General features: G+C 48.1%; 1 protein-coding gene across 1 annotated transcript in view; it reads left to right on the top strand.

The window, feature by feature from the left end:
* Positions 1-25,420, top strand: part of cpn1 (carboxypeptidase N, polypeptide 1) — a 38,102-nt gene extending 12,682 nt beyond the window's left edge. Inside the window, exons 4-8 of the mRNA XM_080205336.1 lie at positions 14,212-14,323; positions 17,507-17,646; positions 20,460-20,559; positions 23,789-23,907; positions 25,262-25,420. Of these exons, the coding sequence (XP_080061462.1) occupies positions 14,212-14,323; positions 17,507-17,646; positions 20,460-20,559; positions 23,789-23,907; positions 25,262-25,420 (630 nt within the window). The remainder of the gene's footprint in view (positions 1-14,211; positions 14,324-17,506; positions 17,647-20,459; positions 20,560-23,788; positions 23,908-25,261) is intronic.
* Positions 25,421-26,718: the final 1,298 nt, after the last annotated feature.

Here is a 26,718-nt window from a genome sequence, read left to right as displayed (position 1 = left end):
GGGTTATATACAGAATAACAGATACCCGGGAGTGAGTTACAGACTGGAATCTAATCGAGGGGCTCGGGGGGGTTTATATATAGAATAACAGATACCCGGGAGTGAGTTACAGACTGGAATCTAATCGAGGGGTTCGGGGTGGTTTATATATAGAATAACAGATACCCGGGAGTGAGTTACAGACTGGAATCTAATCGAGGGGTTCGGGGGGTTTATATATAGAATAACAGATACCCGGGAGTGAGTTACAAACTGGAATCTAATCGAGGGGTTCGGGGGGGTTATATATAGAATAACAGATACCCGGGAGTGAGTTACAGACTGGAATCTAATCGAGGGGTTCGGGGGGGTTTATATATAGAATAACAGATACCCGGGAGTGAGTTACAGACTGGAATCTAATCGAGGGGTTCGGGGTGGTTTATATATAGAATAACAGATACCCGGGAGTGAGTTACAGACTGGAATCTAATCGAGGGGTTCGGGGTGGTTTATATATAGAATAACAGATACCCGGGAGTGAGTTACAGACTGGAATCTAATCGAGGGGTTCGGAGGGGTTTATATATAGAATAACAGATACCCGGGAGTGAGTTACAGACTGGAATCTAATGGAGGGGTTCGGGGTGGGTTATATATAGAATAACAGATACCCGGGAGTGAGTTACAGACTGGAATCTAATGGAGGGGTTCGGGGGGGTTTATATATACAATAACAGATACCCGGGAGTGAGTTACAGACTGGAATCTAATCGAGTGGTTCGGGGTGGGTTATATATAGAATAACAGATACCCGGGAGTGAGTTACAGACTGGAATCTAATCGAGGGGCTCGGGGGGGTTTATATATAGAATAACAGATACCCGGGAGTGAGTTACAGACTGGAATCTAATCGAGGGGTTCGGGGTGGGTTATATATAGAATAACAGATACCCGGGAGTGAGTTACAGACTGGAATCTAATCGAGGGGTTCGGGGGGGTTTATATATAGAATAACAGATACCCGGGAGTGAGTTACAGACTGGAATCTAATCGAGGGGCTCGGGGGGGTTTATATATAGAATAACAGATACCCGGGAGTGAGTTACAGACTGGAATCTAATCGAGGGGTTCGGGGGGGTTTATATATAGAATAACAGATACCCGGGAGTGAGTTACAGACTGGAATCTAATCGAGGGGTTCGGGGTGGTTTATATATAGAATAACAGATACCCGGGAGTGAGTTACAGACTGGAATCTAATCGAGGGGTTCGGGTTGGGTTATATATAGAATAACAGATACTGGGGGTGGGGGGAGGTTGCAGACTGGAATCTAATGGAGGGGTTCGGGGTGGGTTATATATAGAATAACAGATACCCGGGAGTGAGTTACAGACTGGAATCTAATCGAGGGGTTCGGGGTGGTTTATATACAGAATAACAGATACCCGGGAGTGAGTTACAGACTGGAATCTAATCGAGGGGTTCGGGGTGGGTTTATATACAGAATAACAGATACCCGGGAGTGAGTTACAGACTGGAATCTAATCGAGGGGCTCGGGGGGGTTTATATACAGAATAACAGATACCCGGGAGTGAGTTACAGACTGGAATCTAATCGAGGGGCTCGGGGGGGTTTATATACAGAATAACAGATACCCGGGAGTGAGTTACAGACTGGAATCTAATCGAGGCGCTCGGGGGGGCTTATATATAGAATAACAGATACCCGGGAGTGAGTTACAGACTGGAATCTAATCGAGGGGCTCGGGGTGGTTTATATATAGAATAACAGATACCCGGGAGTGAGTTACAGACTGGAATCTAATCGAGGGGCTCGGGGGGGTTTATATATAGAATAACAGATACCCGGGAGTGAGTTACAGACTGGAATCTAATCGAGGGGCTCGGGGGGGTTTATATATAGAATAACAGATACCCGGGAGTGAGTTACAGACTGGAATCTAATTGAGGGGCTCGGGGGGGTTATATATAGAATAACAGATACCCGGGAGTGAGTTACAGACTGGAATCTAATCGAGGGGTTCGGGGTGGGTTATATATAGACTAACAGATACCCGGGATTGAGTTACAGACTGGAATCTAATCGAGGGGTTCGGGGTGGGTTATATATAGAATAACAGATACCCGGGAGTGAGTTACAGACTGGAATCTAATCGAGGGGTTCGGGATGGTTTATATACAGAATAACAGATACCCGGGAGTGAGTTACAGACTGGAATCTAATCGAGGGGTTCGGGGTGGTTTATATACAGAATAACAGATACCCGGGAGTGAGTTACAGACTGGAATCTAATCGAGGGGTTCGGGTTGGGTTATATATAGAATAACAGATACTGGGGGTGGGGGGAGGTTGCAGACTGGAATCTAATGGAGGGGTTCGGGGTGGGTTATATATAGAATAACAGATACCCGGGAGTGAGTTACAGACTGGAATCTAATCGAGGGGCTCGGGGGGGTTATATATAGAATAACAGATACCCGGGAGTGAGTTACAGACTGGAATCTAATCGAGGGGTTCGGGGTGGGTTATATATAGAATAACAGATACCCGGGAGTGAGTTACAGACTGGAATCTAATCGAGGGGCTCGGGGGGGTTATATATAGAATAACAGATACCCGGGAGTGAGTTACAGACTGGAATCTAATCGAGGGGTTCGGGGTGGGTTATATATAGAATAACAGATACCCGGGAGTGAGTTACAGACTGGAATCTAATTGAGGGGTTCGGGGTGGGTTATATATACAATAACAGATACTCGGGAGTGAGTTACAGACTGGAATCTAATCGAAGGGTTCGGGGTGGTTTATATATAGAATAACAGATACCCGGGAGTGAGTTACAGACTGGAATCTAATCGAGGGGTTCGGGGTGGTTTATATATAGAATAACAGATACCCGGGAGTGAGTTACAGACTGGAATCTAATCGAGGGGTTCGGGGTGGTTTATATATAGAATAACAGATACCCGGGAGTGAGTTACAGACTGGAATCTAATCGAGGGGTTGGGGTGGGTTATATATAGAATAACAGATACCCGGGAGTGAGTTACAGACTGGAATCTAATCGAGGGGTTCGGGGTGGGTTATATACAGAATAACAGATACCCGGGAGTGAGTTACAGACTGGAATCTAATCGAGGGGTTGGGGTGGTTTATATACAGAATAACAGATACCCGGGAGTGAGTTACAGACTGGAATCTAATCGAGGGGTTGGGGTGGTTTATATATAGAATAACAGATACCCGGGTGTGAGTTACAGACTGGAATCTAATCGAGGGGTTCGGGGTGGTTTATATATAGAATAACAGATACCCGGGAGTGACTTACAGACTGGAATCTAATCGAGGGGTTCGGGGTGGTTTATATATAGAATAACAGATACCCGGGAGTGAGTTACAGACTGCAATCTAATGGAGGGGTTCGGGGTGGGTTATATATAGAATAACAGATACCCGGGAGTGAGTTACAGACTGGAATCTAATCGAGGGGTTCGGGATGGTTTATATACAGAATAACAGATACCCGGGAGTGAGTTACAGACTGGAATCTAATCGAGGGGTTCGGGGTGGTTTATATACAGAATAACAGATACCCGGGAGTGAGTTACAGACTGGAATCTAATCGAGGGGTTCGGGTTGGGTTATATATAGAATAACAGATACTGGGGGTGGGGGGAGGTTGCAGACTGGAATCTAATGGAGGGGTTCGGGGTGGGTTATATATAGAATAACAGATACCCGGGAGTGAGTTACAGACTGGAATCTAATCGAGGGGTTCGGGGTGGTTTATATACAGAATAACAGATACCCGGGAGTGAGTTACAGACTGGAATCTAATCGAGGGGTTCGGGGTGGGTTTATATACAGAATAACAGATACCCGGGAGTGAGTTACAGACTGGAATCTAATCGAGGGGCTCGGGGGGGTTTATATACAGAATAACAGATACCCGGGAGTGAGTTACAGACTGGAATCTAATCGAGTGGCTCGGGGGGGTTTATATACAGAATAACAGATACCCGGGAGTGAGTTACAGACCGGAATCTAATTGAGGGGCTCGGGGGGGTTTATATATAGAATAACAGATACCCGGGAGTGAGTTACAGACTGGAATCTAATCGAGGGGCTCGGGGTGGTTTATATATAGAATAACAGATACCCGGGAGTGAGTTACAGACTGGAATCTAATCGAGGGGCTCGGGGGGGTTTATATATAGAATAACAGATACCCGGGAGTGAGTTACAGACTGGAATCTAATCGAGGGGCTCGGGGGGGTTTATATATAGAATAACAGATACCCGGGAGTGAGTTACAGACTGGAATCTAATGGAGGGGTTCGGGGTGGGTTATATATAGAATAACAGATACCCGGGAGTGAGTTACAGACTGGAATCTAATCGAGGGGTTCGGGGTGGTTTATATATAGAATAACAGATACCCGGGAGTGAGTTACAGACTGGAATCTAATTGAGGGGTTCGGGGTGGTTTATATACAGAATAACAGATACCCGGGAGTGAGTTACAGACTGGAATCTAATCGAGGGGTTCGGGGTGGTTTATATATAGAATAACAGATACCCGGGAGTGAGTTACAGACTGGAATCTAATTGAGGGGTTCAGGTGGTTTATATATAGAATAACAGATACCCGGGAGTGAGTTACAGACTGGAATCTAATTGAGGGGCTCGGGGGGGTTTATATATAGAATAACAGATACCCGGGAGTGAGTTACAGACTGGAATCTAATCGAGGGGTTCGGGGTGGGTTATATATAGAATAACAGATACCCGGGAGTGAGTTACAGACTGGAATCTAATCGAGGGGTTCGGGGTGGGTTATATACAGAATAACAGATACCCGGGAGTGAGTTACAGACTGGAATCTAATCGAGGGGTTCGGGGTGGGTTATATATAGAATAACAGATACCCGGGAGTGAGTTACAGACTGGAATCTAATCGAGGGGTTCGGGGGGGTTTATATATAGAATAACAGGTACCCGGGAGTGAGTTACAGGCTGGAATCTAATCGAGGGTTTCGGGGTGGTTTATATATAGAATAACAGATACCCAGGAGTGAGTTACAGACTGGGATCTAATCGAGGGGTTCGGGGTGGGTTATATATAGAATAACAGATACCCGGGAGTGAGTTACAGACTGGAATCTAATCGAGGGGTTCGGGGGGGTTATATATAGAATAACAGATACCCGGGAGTGAGTTACAGACTGGAATCTAATCGAGGGGTTTGGGGTGGGTTATATATAGAATAACAGATACCCGGGAGTGAGTTACAGACTGGAATCTAATCGAGGGGTTCGGGCTGGTTTATATACAGAATAACAGATACCCGGGAGTGAGTTACAGACTGGAATCTAATCGAGGGGTTCGGGTGGGTTATATATAGAATAACAGATACCCGGGAGTGAGTTACAGACCGGAATCTAATCGAGGGGTTCGGGGTGGGTTATATATAGAATAACAGATACCCGGGAGTGAGTTACAGACTGGAATCTAATCGAGGGGTTCGGGATGGTTTATATACAGAATAACAGATACCCGGGAGTGAGTTACAGACTGGAATCTAATCGAGGGGTTGGGGTGGTTTATATACAGAATAACAGATACCCGGGAGTGAGTTACAGACTGGAATCTAATCGAGGGGTTGGGGTGGTTTATATATAGAATAACAGATACCCGGGAGTGAGTTACAGACTGGAATCTAATCGAGGGGTTCGGGGTGGTTTATATATAGAATAACAGATACCCGGGAGTGACTTACAGACTGGAATCTAATCGAGGGGTTCGGGGTGGTTTATATATAGAATAACAGATACCCGGGAGTGAGTTACAGACTGCAATCTAATCGAGGGGTTCGGGGTGGGTTATATATAGAATAACAGAGACCCGGGAGTGAGTTACAGACTGGAATCTAATCGAGGGGTTTGGGATGGTTTATATATAGAATAACAGATACCCGGGAGTGAGTTACAGACTGGAATCTAATCGAGGGGTTTGGGATGGTTTATATATAGAATAACAGATACCCGGGAGTGAGTTACAGACTGCAATCTAATCGAGGGGTTCGGGGTGGTTTATATATAGAATAACAGATACCCGGGAGTGAGTTACAGACTGGAATCTAATCGAGGGGTTCGGGGTGGTTTATATATAGAATAACAGATACCCGGGAGTGAGTTACAGACCGGAATCTAATCGAGGGGTTCGGGGTGGGTTATATATAGAATAACAGATACCCGGGAGTGAGTTACAGACCGGAATCTAATCGAGGGGTTCGGGGTGGGTTATATATAGAATAACAGATACCCGGGAGTGAGTTACAGACTGGAATCTAACCGAGGGGTTCGGGGTGGTTTATATATAGAATAACAGATACCCGGGAGTGAGTTACAGACTGGAATCTAATCGAGGGGTTCGGGGTGGTTTATATATAGAATAACAGATACCCGGGAGTGAGTTACAGACTGGAATCTAATCGAGGGGTTCGGGGTGGGTTATATATAGAATAACAGATACCCGGGAGTGAGTTACAGACTGGAATCTAATCGAGGGGTTCGGGGTGGGTTATATACAGAATAACAGATACCCGGGAGTGAGTTACAGACTGGAATCTAACCGAGGGGTTCGGGGTGGGTTATATACAGAATAACAGATACCCCGGAGTGAGTTACAGACTGGAATCTAACCGAGGGGTTCGGGGTGGGTTATATATAGAATAACAGATACCCGGGAGTGAGTTACAGACTGGAATCTAATCGAGGGGTTCGCGGTGGGTTATATATAGAATAACAGATACTGGGGGTGGGGGGAGGTTGCAGACTGGACTCTAATGGAGGGGTTCGCGGTGGGTTATATGTAGAATAACAGATACCCAGGAGTGAGTTACAGACTGGAATCTAATCGAGGGGTTCGGGGTGGGTTATGTATAGAATAACAGATACCCGGGAGTGAGTTACAGACTGGAATCTAATCGAGGGGTTCGGGGTGGGTTATATACAGAATAACAGATACCCGGGAGTGAGTTACAGACTGGAATCTAATCGAGGAGTTCGGGGTGGGTTATATACAGAATAACAGATACCCGGGAGTGAGTTACAGACTGGAATCTAATCGAGGGGTTCGGGGTGGGTTATATATAGAATAACAGATACCCGGGAGTGAGTTACAGACTGGAATCTAATCGAGGGGTTCGGGGTGGGTTATATACAGAATAACAGATACCCGGGAGTGAGTTACAGACTGGAATCTAATCGAGGAGTTCGGGGTGGGTTATATACAGAATAACAGATACCCGGGAGTGAGTTACAGACTGGAATCTAATCGAGGGGCTCGGGGGGGTTTATATATAGAATAACAGATACCCGGGAGTGAGTTACAGACTGGAATCTAATCGAGGGGTTCGGGGTGGTTTATATATAGAATAACAGATACCCGGGAGTGAGTTACAGACTGGAATCTAATCGAGGGGTTCGGGGGGGTTTATATATAGAATAACAGATACCCGGGAGTGAGTTACAAACTGGAATCTAATCGAGGGGTTCGGGGGGGTTATATATAGAATAACAGATACCCGGGAGTGAGTTACAGACTGGAATCTAATCGAGGGGTTCGGGGGGGTTTATATATAGAATAACAGATACCCGGGAGTGAGTTACAGACTGGAATCTAATCGAGGGGTTCGGGGTGGTTTATATATAGAATAACAGATACCCGGGAGTGAGTTACAGACTGGAATCTAATCGAGGGGTTCGGGGTGGTTTATATATAGAATAACAGATACCCGGGAGTGAGTTACAGACTGGAATCTAATCGAGGGGTTCGGGGGGGTTTATATATAGAATAACAGATACCCGGGAGTGAGTTACAGACTGGAATCTAATGGAGGGGTTCGGGGTGGGTTATATATAGAATAACAGATACCCGGGAGTGAGTTACAGACTGGAATCTAATGGAGGGGTTCGGGGGGGGTTATATATAGAATAACAGATACCCGGGAGTGAGTTACAGACTGGAATCTAATGGAGGGGTTCGGGGGGGTTTATATATACAATAACAGATACCCGGGAGTGAGTTACAGACTGGAATCTAATCGAGTGGTTCGGGGTGGGTTATATATAGAATAACAGATACCCGGGAGTGAGTTACAGACTGGAATCTAATCGAGGGGCTCGGGGGGGTTTATATATAGAATAACAGATACCCGGGAGTGAGTTACAGACTGGAATCTAATCGAGGGGTTCGGGGTGGGTTATATATAGAATAACAGATACCCGGGAGTGAGTTACAGACTGGAATCTAATCGAGGGGTTCGGGGGGGTTTATATATAGAATAACAGATACCCGGGAGTGAGTTACAGACTGGAATCTAATCGAGGGGCTCGGGGGGGTTTATATATAGAATAACAGATACCCGGGAGTGAGTTACAGACTGGAATCTAATCGAGGGGTTCGGGGGGGTTTATATATAGAATAACAGATACCCGGGAGTGAGTTACAGACTGGAATCTAATCGAGGGGTTCGGGGTGGTTTATATATAGAATAACAGATACCCGGGAGTGAGTTACAGACTGGAATCTAATCGAGGGGTTCGGGTTGGGTTATATATAGAATAACAGATACTGGGGGTGGGGGGAGGTTGCAGACTGGAATCTAATGGAGGGGTTCGGGGTGGGTTATATATAGAATAACAGATACCCGGGAGTGAGTTACAGACTGGAATCTAATCGAGGGGTTCGGGGTGGTTTATATACAGAATAACAGATACCCGGGAGTGAGTTACAGACTGGAATCTAATCGAGGGGTTCGGGGTGGGTTTATATACAGAATAACAGATACCCGGGAGTGAGTTACAGACTGGAATCTAATCGAGGGGCTCGGGGGGGTTTATATACAGAATAACAGATACCCGGGAGTGAGTTACAGACTGGAATCTAATCGAGGGGCTCGGGGGGGTTTATATACAGAATAACAGATACCCGGGAGTGAGTTACAGACTGGAATCTAATCGAGGCGCTCGGGGGGGCTTATATATAGAATAACAGATACCCGGGAGTGAGTTACAGACTGGAATCTAATCGAGGGGCTCGGGGTGGTTTATATATAGAATAACAGATACCCGGGAGTGAGTTACAGACTGGAATCTAATCGAGGGGCTCGGGGGGGTTTATATATAGAATAACAGATACCCGGGAGTGAGTTACAGACTGGAATCTAATCGAGGGGCTCGGGGGGGTTTATATATAGAATAACAGATACCCGGGAGTGAGTTACAGACTGGAATCTAATTGAGGGGCTTGGGGGGGTTATATATAGAATAACAGATACCCGGGAGTGAGTTACAGACTGGAATCTAATCGAGGGGTTCGGGGTGGGTTATATATAGACTAACAGATACCCGGGATTGAGTTACAGACTGGAATCTAATCGAGGGGTTCGGGGTGGGTTATATATAGAATAACAGATACTCGGGAGTGAGTTACAGACTGGAATCTAATCGAAGGGTTCGGGGTGGTTTATATATAGAATAACAGATACCCGGGAGTGAGTTACAGACTGGAATCTAATCGAGGGGTTCGGGGTGGTTTATATATAGAATAACAGATACCCGGGAGTGAGTTACAGACTGGAATCTAATCGAGGGGTTCGGGGTGGTTTATATATAGAATAACAGATACCCGGGAGTGAGTTACAGACTGGAATCTAATCGAGGGGTTGGGGTGGGTTATATATAGAATAACAGATACCCGGGAGTGAGTTACAGACTGGAATCTAATCGAGGGGTTCGGGGTGGTTTATATACAGAATAACAGATACCCGGGAGTGAGTTACAGACTGGAATCTAATCGAGGGGTTGGGGTGGGTTATATATAGAATAACAGATACCCGGGAGTGAGTTACAGACCGGAATCTAATCGAGGGGTTCGGGGTGGGTTATATATAGAATAACAGATACCCGGGAGTGAGTTACAGACTGGAATCTAATCGAGGGGTTTGGGATGGTTTATATATAGAATAACAGATACCCGGGAGTGAGTTACAGACTGCAATCTAATCGCGGGGTTCGGGGTGGGTTATATATAGAATAACAGATACCCGGGAGTGAGTTACAGACCGGAATCTAATCGAGGGGTTCGGGGTGGGTTATATATAGAATAACAGATACCCGGGAGTGAGTTACAGACTGGAATCTAATCGAGGGGTTCGGGGTGGGTTATATCCAGAATAACAGATACCCGGGAGTGAGTTACAGACTGGAATCTAATCGAGGGGTTGGGGTGGTTTATATACAGAATAACAGATACCCGGGAGTGAGTTACAGACTGGAATCTAATCGAGGGGTTGGGGTGGTTTATATATAGAATAACAGATACCCGGGAGTGAGTTACAGACTGGAATCTAATCGAGGGGTTCGGGGTGGTTTATATATAGAATAACAGATACCCGGGAGTGACTTACAGACTGGAATCTAATCGAGGGGTTCGGGGTGGTTTATATATAGAATAACAGATACCCGGGAGTGAGTTACAGACTGCAATCTAATCGAGGGGTTCGGGGTGGGTTATATGTAGAATAACAGAGACCCGGGAGTGAGTTACAGACTGGAATCTAATCGAGGGGTTTGGGATGGTTTATATATAGAATAACAGATACCCGGGAGTGAGTTACAGACTGGAATCTAATCGAGGGGTTTGGGATGGTTTATATATAGAATAACAGATACCCGGGAGTGAGTTACAGACTGCAATCTAATCGCGGGGTTCGGGGTGGTTTATATATAGAATAACAGATACCCGGGAGTGAGTTACAGACTGGAATCTAATCGAGGGGTTCGGGGTGGTTTATATATAGAATAACAGATACCCGGGAGTGAGTTACAGACCGGAATCTAATCGAGGGGTTCGGGGTGGGTTATATATAGAATAACAGATACCCGGGAGTGAGTTACAGACCGGAATCTAATCGAGGGGTTCGGGGTGGGTTATATATAGAATAACAGATACCCGGGAGTGAGTTACAGACTGGAATCTAATCGAGGGGTTCGGGGTGGGTTATATACAGAATAACAGATACCCGGGAGTGAGTTACAGACTGGAATCTAACCGAGGGGTTCGGGGTGGGTTATATACAGAATGACAGATACCCCGGAGTGAGTTACAGACTGGAATCTAACCGAGGGGTTCGGGGTGGGTTATATATAGAATAACAGATACTGGGGGTGGGGGGAGGTTGCAGACTGGAGTCTAATGGAGGGGTTCGCGGTGGGTTATATATAGAATAACAGATACCCAGGAGTGAGTTACAGACTGGAATCTAATCGAGGGGTTCGGGGTGGGTTATATATAGAATAACAGATACCCGGGAGTGAGTTACAGACTGGAATCTAATCGAGGGGTTCGGGGTGGGTTATATATAGAATAACAGATACCCGGGAGTGAGTTACAGACTGGAATCTAATCGAGGGGTTCGGGGTGGGTTATATACAGAATAACAGATACCCGGGAGTGAGTTACAGACTGGAATCTAATCGAGGAGTTCGGGGTGGGTTATATACAGAATAACAGATACCCGGGAGTGAGTTACAGACTGGAATCTAATCGAGGGGCTCGGGGGGGTTTATATATAGAATAACAGATACCCGGGAGTGAGTTACAGACTGAAATCTAATCGAGGGGTTCGGGGTGGTTTATATATAGAATAACAGATACCCGGGAGTGAGTTACAGACTGGAATCTAATCGAGGGGTTCGGGGGGGTTTATATATAGAATAACAGATACCCGGGAGTGAGTTACAAACTGGAATCTAATCGAGGGGTTCGGGGGGGTTTATATATAGAATAACAGATACCCGGGAGTGAGTTACAGACTGGAATCTAATCGAGGGGTTCGGGGGGGTTTATATATAGAATAACAGATACCCGGGAGTGAGTTACAGACTGGAATCTAATCGAGGGGTTCGGGGTGGTTTATATATAGAATAACAGATACCCGGGAGTGAGTTACAGACTGGAATCTAATCGAGGGGTTCGGGGGGGTTTATATATAGAATAACAGATACCCGGGAGTGAGTTACAGACTGGAATCTAATGGAGGGGTTCGGGGTGGGTTATATATAGAATAACAGATACCCGGGAGTGAGTTACAGACTGGAATCTAATGGAGGGGTTCGGGGTGGTTTATATATAGAATAACAGATACCCGGGAGTGAGTTACAGACTGGAATCTAATCAAGGGGTTCGGCGGGGTTTGTATATAGAATAACAGATACCCGGGAGTGAGTTACAGACTGGAATCTAATCGAGTGGTTCGGGGTGGGTTATATATAGAATAACAGATACCCGGGAGTGAGTTACAGACTGGAATCTAATCGAGGGGCTCGGGGGGGTTTATATATAGAATAACAGATACCCGGGAGTGAGTTACAGACTGGAATCTAATCGAGGGGTTCGGGGTGGGTTATATATAGAATAACAGATACCCGGGAGTGAGTTACAAACTGGAATCTAATCGAGGGGTTCGGGGTGGTTTATATATAGAATAACAGATACTCGGGAGTGAGTTACAGACTGGAATCTAATGGAGGGGTTCGGGGTGGGTTATATATAGAATAACAGATACCCGGGAGTGAGTTACAGACTGGAATCTAATCGAGGGGTTCGGGGGGGTTTATATATAGAATAACAGATACCCGGGAGTGAGTTACAGACTGGAATCTAATCGAGGGGCTCGGGGGGGTTTATATATAGAATAACAGATACCCGGGAGTGAGTTACAGACTGGAATCTAATCGAGGGGTTCGGGGTGGGTTATATATAGAATAACAGATACCCGGGAGTGAGTTACAGACTGGAATCTAATCGAGGGGTTCGGGGGGGTTTATATATAGAATAACAGATACCCGGGAGTGAGTTACAGACTGGAATCTAATCGAGGGGCTCGGGGGGGTTTATATATAGAATAACAGATACCCGGGAGTGAGTTACAGACTGGAATCTAATCGAGGGGTTCGGGGGGGTTTATATATAGAATAACAGATACTGGGGGTGGGGGGAGGTTACAGACTGGACAAAGAACAAATAAAATTACAGCCCAGGAACAGGCCATTCGTCCCTCCAACCCTGCACCGACCATGCTGCCCGACTTAACTAAAACCCCCTACCCTTCCCGGAAATGTATCCCTCTATTCCCATCCTATTCATGGATTTGTCAAGACACCCCTTAAAAGTCACTGTAGTATCCGCTTCCACTATCTCCCCCGGCAGCGAGTTCCAGGCACCCACCACACTCTGTGTAAAAAATCTGCCTCGTACATCTCCTTTAAACCTTACCCCTCGCCCCGTAAACCTGTGCCCCCAAGTAAGTGACTCTTCCACCCTGGGGGAAGCTCCTGACTATCCACTCTGTCCATGTCTCTCATAATCTTGTAGACTTCTGTCAGGTCGCCCCTCAACCTCCATCATTCCAGTGAGAACAAACCAAGTTTCTCCAACCTCACCTCATTAAAGTAATGCCCTCCATACCAGGCAACATCCTGGTAAATCTTTTCTGTACCCTCTCCAAAGCCTCCAGAATTAAACACTTTACTCCAAGTGCGGCCTAACTAAGGTTCTAAAAAGCTGACGTGATATGACTTGCCAATTTTTAAACTCAGTGCCCCCAGCTGATGAAGGTAAGCATGCCGTGTGCCTTCTTGACCACCTTCTCCACCTGCATTGCCACTTTCAGTGACCTGTGTACCTGTACACCCAGATCCCTCTGCCTATCAATACTCTTAAGGGTTCTGCCATTTACTGTATATTTCCTATCTGTATCAGACCTTCCGAAATGCATCGCCTCACATTTGTCTGGAATCTAATTGTGGGTTTCAGGGTGGTTTATAAATTGGAAAGTGGATACCCGGGAGTGAGTTAGACTCTAATTGAGAAACTAGCGGTTTGTATGTGGATAAAGATCTGTTACTGTCCAGGTTGATGTTCCGTTGGAAATGTAGGTCAAACATTTCTGGAGAGTGTGGGTTTTCTGCCTGTTGTGTGTCTGTTGTCCACCAGAGGGAGAAGCAGTGACACCGTTTCTGATAATCCAGAGTTTCAGTAAAGGGAAATTTATAATTCCGAATATTCCTGTGGAAATGCAGGAATGCTGCTGATTGATCTGGATTCCAGGTTTTTTCCCTTCTCTCTCTCCCTCCAGCTGGCGAAGGTCTACTCTTATTCCCATGGCTGGATGCACAGCGGAACCAACTGTGGAGACTATTTTCCTGATGGGATCACAAATGGTGCCAGCTGGTATTCGCTTTCGCGAGGTGAGGCTCTGTACTCCCTCCTCCCTCTGCCCCCCCCTCCCTCTGCCCCCCCCGCCCCCCCTCCCTCTGCCCCTGCCCCCTCCTCCCTCTGCCCCCTCCTCCCTCTGCCCCCTCCTCCCTCTGCCCCCTCCTCCCTCTGCCCCCTCCTCCCTCTGCCCCTGCCCCCTCCTCCCTCTGCCCCCTCCTCCCTCTGCCCCCTCCTCCCTCTGCCCCCTCCTCCCTCTGCCCCTTATTCTGGCTGTCCTTCTGCTACTGCCTCCCTTTACCCCTTGCAGCATCTTTACCTCCCCAGGAGGCACGGTTAGTGAGTTTGCAGATGACACCAAGATTGGTGGCATAGTGGAGAAGGTTATCTAGGATTGCAACAGGATCTTGATCAGTTGGGCCAATGGGCTGATATTTGGCAGATGGAGTTTAATTTAGACAAATGTGAGGAGATGCATTTTGGTAGATTGAACCAGGGCAGGACTTACTCAGTTAGTGGTAAGACATTGGGGAGAGTTACAGAACAAAGAGATCTAGGGGTACAGGTTCATAGCTGCTTGAAAGTGGAGTCACCGGTGGACAGAGTGGTGAAGAAGATATTCAACATGTTTGGTTCATCGGTCAGAACATTGAACGCAGGAATTGGGACATCTTGTTGAAGTTGTACAAGACATTGGGAAGGCCACACTTGGAATACTGTGTGCTATTCTGGTCAGCCTATTATAGAAAGGATATTATTAAACTAGAAAGAGTGCAGAAAAAATTTACTAGGATGTTACCGGGACTTGGTGGTTTGAGTATAATGAGAGATTGGATAGAATGGGACTTTTTTCCCGCAGTGTGGAAGACTTCGGGGTGAACTTATAGAGGTCTTTAAAATATTGAGGGGCATAGATCAGTGAGATAGTCAATATCTTTTCCCCAAAGGTAGGGGAGTCTAAAACTAGAGGGTATAGATTTAAGGTGAGAGGGGAGAGATACGAAAAGGTGCAGAGGGGCAATTTTTTCACACAGAGGGTGGTGAGTGTCTGGAACAAGCTGCCAGAGGTAGTAGTAGAGGCGGGTACAATTTTGTCTTTTAAAAAACATTTGGACAGTTACATGAGTGAGATGTGTATAGAGGGATCTGGGCCAAACGCAGGTGATTGGGACCAGCTTAGTGGTAAAAACTGGGCGGCATGGACAAGTTGGACTGAAGGCCCTGTTTTCATGCTGTAAACCTCATGACTCTGTGACTTCCTCTGTCTCCCTCTGCTCTGCCCCTCCATCCCTCTGTCTGTCCCTCCTGTGCCTCTTGTCCTTTTCTCTGCCCCTCCCTCCCTCTGCCCCTCCCTCCCTCTGCCCCTCCCTCCCTCTGCCCCTCCCTCCCTCTGCCCCTCCCTCCCTCTGCCCCTCCCTCCCTCTGCCCCTCCCTCCCTCTGCCCCTCCCTCCCTCTGCCCCTCCCTCCCTCTGCCCCTCCCTCCCTCTGCCCCTCCCTCCCTCTGCCCCTCCCTCCCTCTGCCCCTCCCTCTACTCCCTCTGTCCCTCTATCTGTCCCTCCATTTGTCCCTCTTTCTCTTCCCCTCCCTCCCTCTCTCTCTCTCTCTCTCTGAGGGAGGGTTTGGGGGACTGAGCACCCAGTTTCCATCAGATTCTCTCCTCAGTCCCTGCAATGCCCTGTCTGAAAGCAAGGGGTGACTCAGAACACAGTCATAGAAACATAGAAAATAGGAGCAGGAGGAGGCCATTTGGCCCTTCGAGCCTGCTCCACCATTCATCGCAATCATGGCTGATTGTCCAACTCAATAGCCCAATCCTGCTTTCTCCCCATAACCTTTGATCCCATTCGCCCCAATCCAGCCGCCTCTTGAATACATTCAATGTTTTGGCATCAACTACTTCCTGTGTTAATGAATTCCACAGGCTCACCACTCTTTGGATGAAGAAATGTCTCCTCACCTCCGTCCTAAATGGTCTACCCTGAATCCTCAGACTGTGACCCCCTGGTTCTGGACTCCCCCCACCATCGGAAACATCCTGCCTGCATCAACCCTGTCTAGTCCTCTTAGAATTGTATAAATCTCTGAGATTCCCCTTTCATTCATCTGAACTCCAGTGAAAACAATCCTAACCTGGTCAATCTCTCCTCATACATCAGTCCCCCCGGAATCAGCCTGGTAAACCTTCACTGCACTCCCTCGAGAGCAAGAACATCCTCAGAAAAGGAGACCAAAACTGTACACAATACTCTAGGTGTGGCCTCACCAAGACCCTGTATAATTACAACACATCCCTGCTCCTGTACTCCAAACCTCTCACAATGAAAGCCAACAAACCATTTCCCTTCTTTACCGCCTGCTGCACCTGCACGCTTAGGTAAAAACTGGGCAGCATGGACAAGTTGGGCCAAAGGGCCTGTTTCCATGCTGTAAACCTCTATGACTCCCCCGTCTTCCTCTGCTGTGCCCCTCCATCCCTCCCTGTCCCAGGTCAGGAGCCAGATGTTCCTGTTTCTGAGCCGAGGACAGTGAGGCCTCCCTGAGAGGAATTGCCAGCTGCTTGTAAATTTCAGGTTTGTTCCAGGCTCAGTGGGATGTCCGGCCTTTTTGCAGATGTTGTCCCCTGGGTTAGTCTGGAATGTGACTAGTGAAAAAACCACACACACACACACACACATGCACATACTCACATACTCACATACACTCACACGCATGCATACATGCGCGCGCACACACACACGCAAGCTCACACGCATGCTCACACACACACGCACACACACACACACGCACGCGTGCACACACACACACATCAACCTCCCACGCCCAAACCAATCCGCGCTCCAGTTCAGTGATCCGGTGCATCCCCACGGCTACACGATCCCATCCCAATGACCCAATATTCAGGCCACAATCTCCGCTCTCACCACCTCCAATCCACCCACACTCTTCCCAAAATTCACCTGACAAATCTTGTCCTCTCTCTATGTTCTGGGACTTTATGCCAGCTGTACCAGCCGACACCGGCCTGGCATCAGACTGGGTGATCTATCATCAGATTGGTTCAAACTCTCACCGAGTCTCAGCCTGTCGGTGAGGGGAGAGGGGGTGATTACAGAGACGTTGGGTTTGTGCGTGGGTGATTTTTCTATCTGCAATCTTCACATTTCCACTGCGTCTCGATTATCAAGCTGTTCTCCTCCTCGGACCCTGTTCACACAGGGATGCAGGACTTTAACTATCTACACACCAACTGCTTTGAGATCACGCTGGAGCTAAGCTGTAAGAAATTCCCCCCAGAGAGTGAGCTGCAGAGGGAGTGGTATGGAAATCGAGAGGCACTGCTGGCCTTCATGGAGGAGGTGAGAAGCTTACATCGCTCTGGGTTCTTACAGCGACTGAGATTAATCAATCCAGATGCCTCTGGTTCAGACACAGGGTTGTACAGTGGTTAGCACTGCTGCCTCACAGGGACTCGGGTTCAATTCTAGTCTTGGGTCACTGTGTGGAGTTTGCATGTTCGCCCCATGTCTGCATGGGTTTTGTACGGGTGCTCCGGTTTCCTCCCACAATCTGAAAGACGTGCTGGTTAGCTGCATAAGCCGTGCTAAATTCTCCCTCAGTGTACCTGAACATGCACCAGAGTGTGGCAACTAGGGGATTTTCACAGTAACTTCATTGCAGTGTTAATGTAAACCAATGTGTGACACAAATAAATAAACTTTGAGATAATCTAGCTCACTTTGGTTGTCAACAGCAAGGTATAGATTTATATACTTAACAGGAGGCTCTCCGACTTAAGACAAATCCAGGCAAATTTTCAACCAGAATGTCAAAGACCGGGATCTTGATCAGTTGGGCCAATGGGCTGACAAATGGCAGATGGAGTTTAATTTAGACAAATGCGAGGTGATGCATTTTGGTAGATCGAACCAGGGCAGGACTTACTCAGTTAATGGTAGGGAGATGGGGAGAGTTACAGAACAAAGAGATCTAGGGGTACAGGTTCATTGCTGCTTGAAAGTGGAGTCACAGGTGGACAGAGTGGTGAAGAAGGCATTCGGCATGCTTGGTTTCATTGGTCAGAACATTGAATACAGGAGTTGGGATGTCTTGTTGAAGTTGTACAAGACATTGGTAAGGCCACACTTGGAATACTGTGTACAGTTTTGGTCACCCAATTAGAGAAAGGATATTATTAAACTAGAAATATTCCAGAAAAGATTCACTAGGATGCTACTGGGACTTGATGGATTGAGTTATAAGGAGAGGCTGGATAGACTGGGACTTTTTTCTTTGGAGTGTAGGAGGCTGAGGGGTGATCTTATAGAGGTCTATAAAATAATGAGGGGCACAGATCAGCTAGATAGTCAATATCTTTTCCCAAAGGTTGGGGAATCTTAAACTAGAGGGCACAGATTTAAGATGAGAGGGGAGAAATACAGAAGTGTCCAGAGGGGCAATTTTTTCACACAGGGTGGTGAGTGTCTGGAACGAGCTGCCAGAGGCAGTAGTAGAGGCGGGTACAATTTTGTCTTTTAAAAAACATTTAGACAGTTACATGGGTAAGATGGGCGTAGAGGAATATGAGCAGGCAATTGGGATTAGTTTAGTGGTTTTAAAAAAAAGGGCAGCATGGATATGTTGGCCTGTTTCCATGCTGTAAACCTCTATGACCAAAATAATCATATTTTTGAATCATAGAATGCTACAGTGTGGAAGGAGGCCATTCGGCCCATCGAGTCTGCACCAACTCTCCAAAAGAGGCCCACTCGTTTACCCCTTTAATTCCCATAACCTACACATCGTGGTACAATAAGGGGGAATTTACCATGGCCATTCCACCTAACCTCACATCTTTGGACTATGGGTGGAAACTGGAGGAAACTCATGCAGATACGGGGTGAAAGTGCAGACTCCACACAGACAGTGACCCGAGACTGGAATTGATCCCAGGATCCTGGTGCTGTGAGACAGCAGTGCTAACCACTGTGCCATCCATTCACCTGAAGGGATCACATCAGGAGATTTACTCTAAACCTATTGCTTGAGAATTCCTGTAATCTCTGTGTAATTTGCCGTCTCAAGTGTCCAGGTAAATATGCCAGCCTGTTCCTACCGCTTTGTGGGAGATAGTGGCTGGAATTTTACCATCCTGCCTGCTATGGGAATCGGAGCGGGTGAGGGGTGGACCATGGGAAGGAAGTTTGACCTCGGGTGGGATTTTACAGTTTGACGATAAGCCAATGAGAGAAATGTCGCAATTTCCCAGAGTTACAACATCAAAATAGAACACATTTCAACATTCACTCAGAATACCATTCACAACTCATCCTGAAACTGTGTAAAACAGAATCTTTCCCTTTACTGCTAGTGTATAGAGAGAAAATATAGAGGGAGCTTTACTCTGTATCTAACCCCGTGCTGTACCTGTCCTGGGAGTGTTTGATGGGGACAGTGTAGAGGGAGCTTTACTCTGTATCTAACCCCGTGCTGTACCTGTCCTGGGAGTGTTTGATGGGGGACAGTGTAGAGGGAGCTTTACTCTGTATCTAACCCTGTGCTGTACCTGTCCTGGGAGTGTTTGATGGGGGACAGTGTAGAGGGAGCTTTACTCGGTATCTAACCCTGTGCTGTACCTGTCCTGGGAGGGTTTGATGGGGACAGTGTAGAGGGAGCTTTACTCTGTACCTAACCCTGTGCTGTACCTGTCCTGGGGGTGTTTGATGGGGACAGTGTAGAGGGAGCTTTACTCTGTATCTAACCCTGTGCTGTACCTGTCCTGGGAGTGTTTGATGGGGACAGTGTAGAGGGAGCTTTACTCTGTATCTAACCCCATGCTGTACCTGTCCTGGGAGTGTTTGATGGGGGACAGTGTAGAGGGAGCTTTACTCTGTATCTAACCCCGTGCTGTACCTGTCCTGGGAGCGTTTGATGGGGACAGTGTAGAGGGAGCTTTACTCTGTATCTAACCCCGTGCTGTACCTGTCCTGGGAGTGTTTGATGGGGACAGTGTAGAGGGAGCTTTACTCTGTATCTAACCCCGGGCTGTACCTGTCCTGGGAGTGTTTGATGGGGACAGTGTAGAGGGAGCTTTACTCTGTTGCCCTGTGTGGATTTGTTAGTTCTGAGTTGTTAATGCTTTCTGGTCTGTTCCTGTTTTGAATTGTTTCAGGTTCATAAGGGGATCAAAGGGATGGTCTTGGATGAAAACAACAAGGGAATTTACAAGGCTGTCATTTCAGTTTTTGGTATCGATCATGATGTTACCTCAGGTTGGTGCCATGACAACAAATTCATGTTCTTTTGTTTCAATGCTTCGTCCTTCTGTAGAATTATTTCCCTCGTACTCCCCTGCCCCGCCTCTCCCCCCGCCCCGCCTCTCCCCCCGCCCCGCCCCTCCCCCGCCCCGCCCCTCCCCCCGCCCCGCCTCTCCCCTGTCTCATGGAAAGGAAGGAGGTGGAAGTGTTTGCAGGTTGATGGTCTGAGCCAGAGAGGAACTTTCCGAGCTAAGTATTTATGGGATAGAGATGCAGCGGTGGATACCTAAGGAGATAGTTCCCAACACTCAACAAAGATAATTCCAGTGGGAAAGGAAGTGTTATGACTGGGATGGGAGGGTCTGCATCATCGAATTCCCACAGTACAGAAGGAGACCATTCAGCCCATCGAGTCTGCACTGACCACAAACCCACCTAGGCCCTATCCCAGTAACCCCACATATTTACCCTGCTAATCCCTTATCACTCGGGTCAATTCAGCATGGCCAATCCACCTAACCCGCACATCTTTGGACTGTGGAAGGAAACCAGAGCACCCGACTCAAGAATAACTTCTTCGCCACTGCCATCAGACTTTTGAATGGACCTACCTTGTATTAAGTTCTCGTAGGGTGGCATGGTGACACAGTGGTCAGCGCTGCTTCCTCACAGCTCCGAGGACCTGGGTTCGATTCCTGGCTTGGGTCATTGTCTGTGTGGAGTTTGCACATTCTCCCCGTGTCTGCGTGGGTTTCCTCTGGGTGCTCCGGTTTCCTCCCACAGTCCAAAGATGTGCAGGTTTGGTGGATTGGCCGTGCTAAATTGCCCCTTAGTGCCCTGGAATGTGTAGGTTAAAGGGATTAGTGGGGTAAATGTGTGGGATAAGGCCCAGGTGGGACTGTTGTCGGTACAGGCTTGATGGGCCAAATGGCCTCCTCCTGTACTGTAGGAATTCTATGGTTTCTAAGTTGAATTTCCTCTGAACCCTCGCTATGATTGTCATGCGCACGTGAAACAATACACTGTAAACTAATACATGTGACAATAATAAATCAAATCAAATCCCATTCTTACTCTCTAAGGGACCAATCCACATTTTTATTCCACATTTACCTTTTAAATACTTGCAGAAACTTACTTGGTTATATTTCTTTGTTTCATACTCTAATATCTCTCATTTTTTTCATCATTTTTTTCCCATTCTGTATATTCCATCCAATTCTCAGGCCTGTTGTGGACACAGACACAGACACAGAGACGAAGTGCAAACTCCAAACACAGTGGCCCGAGTCCAGAATCGAACCTGGGTCCCTGGTGCTGTGAGGCAGCAGTGCTAACCACTGGGCCACAATGTGGCCCTTATCTAGCCTCACATCTCTGCGGGTCACACCTTTGATCTGAGAGGTTAATTTACTCATTGAAATGGTCAGTTGCTTATCTTCCATCCTGGTAACCAGAATAAGGTCAACTCCTTTCGATCAACTCAGAACAGTTATATCAAACAAAAGCTTTTTTTACAAACAGATTGCAAGAACTGCTTAACACACAATTATACTCTGGAAGTATAACTATCTATCTCTTAAAATGTTCCACAAAACATGTACACACACACATATACACACACTTACACACAACACACGTGCGCACAACACACGTACACACACACATGTATGCACATGTACGCACAACACGTACGCACACACGTGTGTGCACATGTACGCAAGTACGCACGCACATGTACGCACAACACACGTACGCGCACACACACACCAGATAGGGTCTCTCTGTAGATATGAGGGGAATTTTCCCACCTCGGGATTTATAGTGGGCTGAAGGCGGATCATGCATTGATCTCGGGTGGGATTTTCCAGATTTGAGGTGTGCGCAGCTGGAAAATCCTGCCTGTGGGCTTCAGAAGATAAGTATTCTAAAGTGAAGGATAATGTTCACAGGGTCTTGCTGCTGTCGATTTGGATGTTGTCAAGGGAACTTCAGCCTGGAAGATATATGGAGTCTAACCCTAACCCTAACCCAATTTTTCTGATCTAAATGCAGACACGTTAAATGCTGTGAGTTAGACTCTCTGATAGTGGATTGAGATGCGTTTCAGGCGAGGCAGTGAGGGAGAGAGTCGGGTCGAGGAACCTTCCTATTCCCCAACAAGATAAAATTCAAAACCAGCAGGTTCAAAACACAAAGCTTGGCCGTGCCCAATGATTTCCAACAAGCCTGTAGTCCTTATCCTTCAGTTTTTCCCCATGAATTAAAGTGATTTTGGTTCAAAACAAACAACCACCTTCCTCGGTACCGGGCGGGTGTGGAGGCTAATGGGAAGGTGCACCATGTCTCCCAGCCCCGACCTCACTGATTTTGCTCTCGGGGGTTTTTCTCCATGATGGGCCGGGCTCGGTGATGTTCGTCCTGCCATCGGAACTGGGTACCGTACTGAAACATCGCTCAACACCACTGAGTCTCTGTTGAAGCTGATCTCCAGGAACAGTCCAAGGCTGCAGGATGGACTTCCTCGATGATACTCAAATCTAGAAGCTCCCCCCTGGTGCTGCTGTGATGTTCTGGGGTGGGGGAGAGTCTGTGGTTGCTGTTGGCCCCCATCCCAAACTCCAGGGGCAGCTTCAGGCCTTATTCAGATGAGTCCCAATATCTGTACCTTGTTCTGAGAATTTAAACCTATGTCCTCCAATTCTTGATTCCCCAACCCTGTGAGAAAGAGTTATAGAATCCCTACAGTGTAGAAGGAGGTCATTCGGCCCATCAAGTCTTCACCGACAACAATCCCACCTAGCCCCTATCTCCACAATCCCACATATTTATCCTGCTAATCCCTCTAATTTATGCATCCCGGGACACTAAGGGCCAATTTAGCACGGCTAATCAACTTAACCCACACATCTTTGGACCATGGGAGGAAACCAAAGCATCTGGAGGGAACCCACGCAGACACGGGGAGAATGTGCAGATCCGCACAGACAGTGAACCGAGGTGGGAATCGAACCCGGGTCCCTGGAACTGTGCATGAGCCACCCCTTTATATAAGACTGAGTGGATTCATCCTATCCCTGCCTCTCACGAACCTCGATACTCCTGCTCCGAATTCATACGTTCATCCGTACGTTCAGATTTATTCCTGCAGTTTGGAAAGGGTGGGAATTTTCCCTGGGGTTGCGATGAGCCTGTGCACTGGGAGATGTGACTGTAAGGTGGATATGTGTGCTTTTGTTTGGAGGTATCGGTGGAGATTATTTCCGTCTATTGCTACCGGGGAAATACACGGTGACCGCATCAGCGCGTGGCTACCAGGATCAAGCCATCCTCGTCAATGTTGGTGCCAACGAGCCAACACGGGTGAGTCTCTCTTCCCAATATGTATTAACTCCGCCCCCCCACCTCCACAACAAAAATTTTCATTTATATAGCACCTTTAATGCAGTATCCTGTCCTGAGACACTCTGCAGTATTATCATCATGTGGAGATGCCGGTGTTGGACTGAGGTAAACACAATAAGAAGTCTCATAACACCAGGTTAAAGTTTTATTTGATAGCAAAAGCCACTAGCTTTTGGAGCACTGCCCCTTCATCAGGTGAGTGGGAGTTCTGGTCACAAACAGGACATATAAAACACAAACTCAATTTACAAAATAATGGTTGGATTATTTTGTAAATTATTTTGTAATTCCAACCATTATTTTGTACATTGAGTTTGTGTCTTTATATACCCGGTTTGTGAATAGAACTCCCACTCTCCTAATGAAGGGGCAGTGTTCCGAAAGCTCGTGGCTTTTGCTATCAAATAAACCTGTTGGACTTTAACCTGAGACTTCTTACTGTGTTATCATCAGACACGGGAGTCACCAGTTATTCTCTCCCGCGTTCCACTCTCTGTAAACTCATCCAAACCTCTGCTACCCATGTCCCTGACTCATACTTGACCTTTCACCTCCATGCCCGCTGACCCACCCCCCCTTACCCCCTGGTCTGGCAGTGCCACCGTTTTAAAATTCTCACCTTTTCAAATCTCTGTGTGGTCCCACTCCTTCCCCATCTCTGTAACCCCTGCGCTCCGCTCATTCTGACCGCTTTAAACATCTCCCATGTTAAATTGCTGCACCCAAGGCCATGTCTCCAAATCCCGAGACCCCATCCTCTGGAATCCTGTCTCTAAACCTCTCTGACTCTCTCCCTCACTTTCCTCCCGACCTAATATTCCCTACTATGACTGGGGTTCTCATGGAATCGCAACAGTGCTGAAGGACGCCATTTGGCCCATCGACTCTGCACCAACTCTCTGACAAAATATGCCCTCCACTCTGCCACATGCCCGTAACATTTCCCCCAACAATCCATGTAACTTACAAATCTTTGGACACTTGGGCAATGGAGCATGGCCAATGCACCCTAATCAGCACGCCTTTTAGACCGTGGGGGGGAGGAGCCCAGAGGAAACCCACGCAGACACGGGGAGAACATGCAGACTTACACAGGCAGTGATCCAAGGCTGGAATTGAACCCGGGTCCCTGGCGCTGTGAGGGAGCAGTGCTAACCCACTGTGCCACCTGTGTATTGCTTGAGTTTTCCATGTTAGAGTGTAATGGAAATGCAAGTTGCTCATTTCAAATTTCCTGATGGAAAGAAATGATCTCTGTTTCTGCCGTGCTTTCCCGAGTCTCTCCACAACTAAAAACCTGATCTCCTCTCAGGTGGACTTCCATTTGGTGCCAGAAGCGATTGTGTCCAGTACCAGCCTGCCCAACACCTCGCTCCCACTGATCACCACCAGCAGAGCGCCCCCTCACGGAGCAGGGTCCCCCAGGCCGAAAGAACGCCGGCGCCCACGACACCGTCTCTGCGGGCACTAATGCCCCAACTCCCCTCATGCCACCTCACCCCGCCTCCCCCTCCCCTCCCTCTTCCCCCATCCACCTCCATCCCTTCCCCCTTCCCCCTCCTCCACCCTCCCCCTCCTCCACCCTCCCCCTCCTCCACCCTCCCCCTCCTCCACCCTCCCCCTCCTCCACCCTCCCCCTCCTCCACCCTCCCCCTCCTCCACCCTCCCCCTCCTCCACCCTCCCCCTCCTCCACCCTCCCCCTCCTCCACCCTCCCCCTCCTCCACCCTCACCCTCCTCCACCCTCACCCTCCTCCACCCTCACCCTCCTCCACCCTCACCCTCCTCCACCCTCACCCTCCTCCACCCTCACCCTCCTCCACCCTCACCCTCCTCCACCCTCACCCTCCTCCACCCTCACCCTCACCCTCCTCCACCCTCACCCTCACCCTCCTCCACCCTCACCCTCACCCTCCTCCACCCTCACCCTCCTCCACCCTCACCCTCCTCCACCCTCACCCTCACCCTCCTCCACCCTCACCCTCCTCCACCCTCACCCTCACCCTCCTCCACCCTCACCCTCACCCTCACCCTCCTCCACCCTCACCCTCACCCTCCTCCACCCTCACCCTCACCCTCACCCTCCTCCACCCTCACCCTCACCCTCCTCCACCCTCACCCTCACCCTCCTCCATCCTCACCCTCACCCTCCTCCACCCTCACCCTCACCCTCCTCCATCCTCACCCTCACCCTCCTCCATCCTCACCCTCACCCTCCTCCATCCTCACCCTCACCCTCCTCCATCCTCACCCTCACCCTCCTCCATCCTCACCCTCACCCTCCTCCATCCTCACCCTCACCCTCCTCCATCCTCACCCTCACCCTCCTCCATCCTCACCCTCACCCTCCTCCATCCTCACCCTCACCCTCCTCCATCCTCACCCTCACCCTCCTCCATCCTCACCCTCACCCTCCTCCATCCTCACCCTCACCCTCCTCCATCCTCCCCACCTCACCCCACCTCATCCTCCCCTCACCCTCACCCTCCTCCATCTCCCCTCACCTTACCTCAGCCTCCCCCAACCCTCACCTCATCCTTCCCCGTTCTCCCCATCACTCTTCCCCTCACCCTCTCCCCTCTTCACCCTCACTCTCCCCTCACCCTCCCATATTAACTCAGCTGCCATTTGTGAAGAGTTGTCAGGGAAACACAGGGCTAAAACCTCTTGGGAGAACTCCCACTCAGGAAAAACACCCAAACAGAGACATTTTATCTTTAAAATTTTACTGTACATCTTTTCATTTCAACATTAAAATTCTGCTTTTACT

The sequence above is a fragment of the Carcharhinus amblyrhynchos genome, chromosome 17 (assembly GCF_965287045.1).
Source record: "Carcharhinus amblyrhynchos chromosome 17, sCarAmb.v2.hapA, whole genome shotgun sequence".
Classification (NCBI taxonomy): Eukaryota; Metazoa; Chordata; class Chondrichthyes; order Carcharhiniformes; family Carcharhinidae; genus Carcharhinus; species Carcharhinus amblyrhynchos.
Note: the sequence above shows the minus strand (reverse complement) of the source record. Positions and strands in the feature narration are given on the sequence as shown.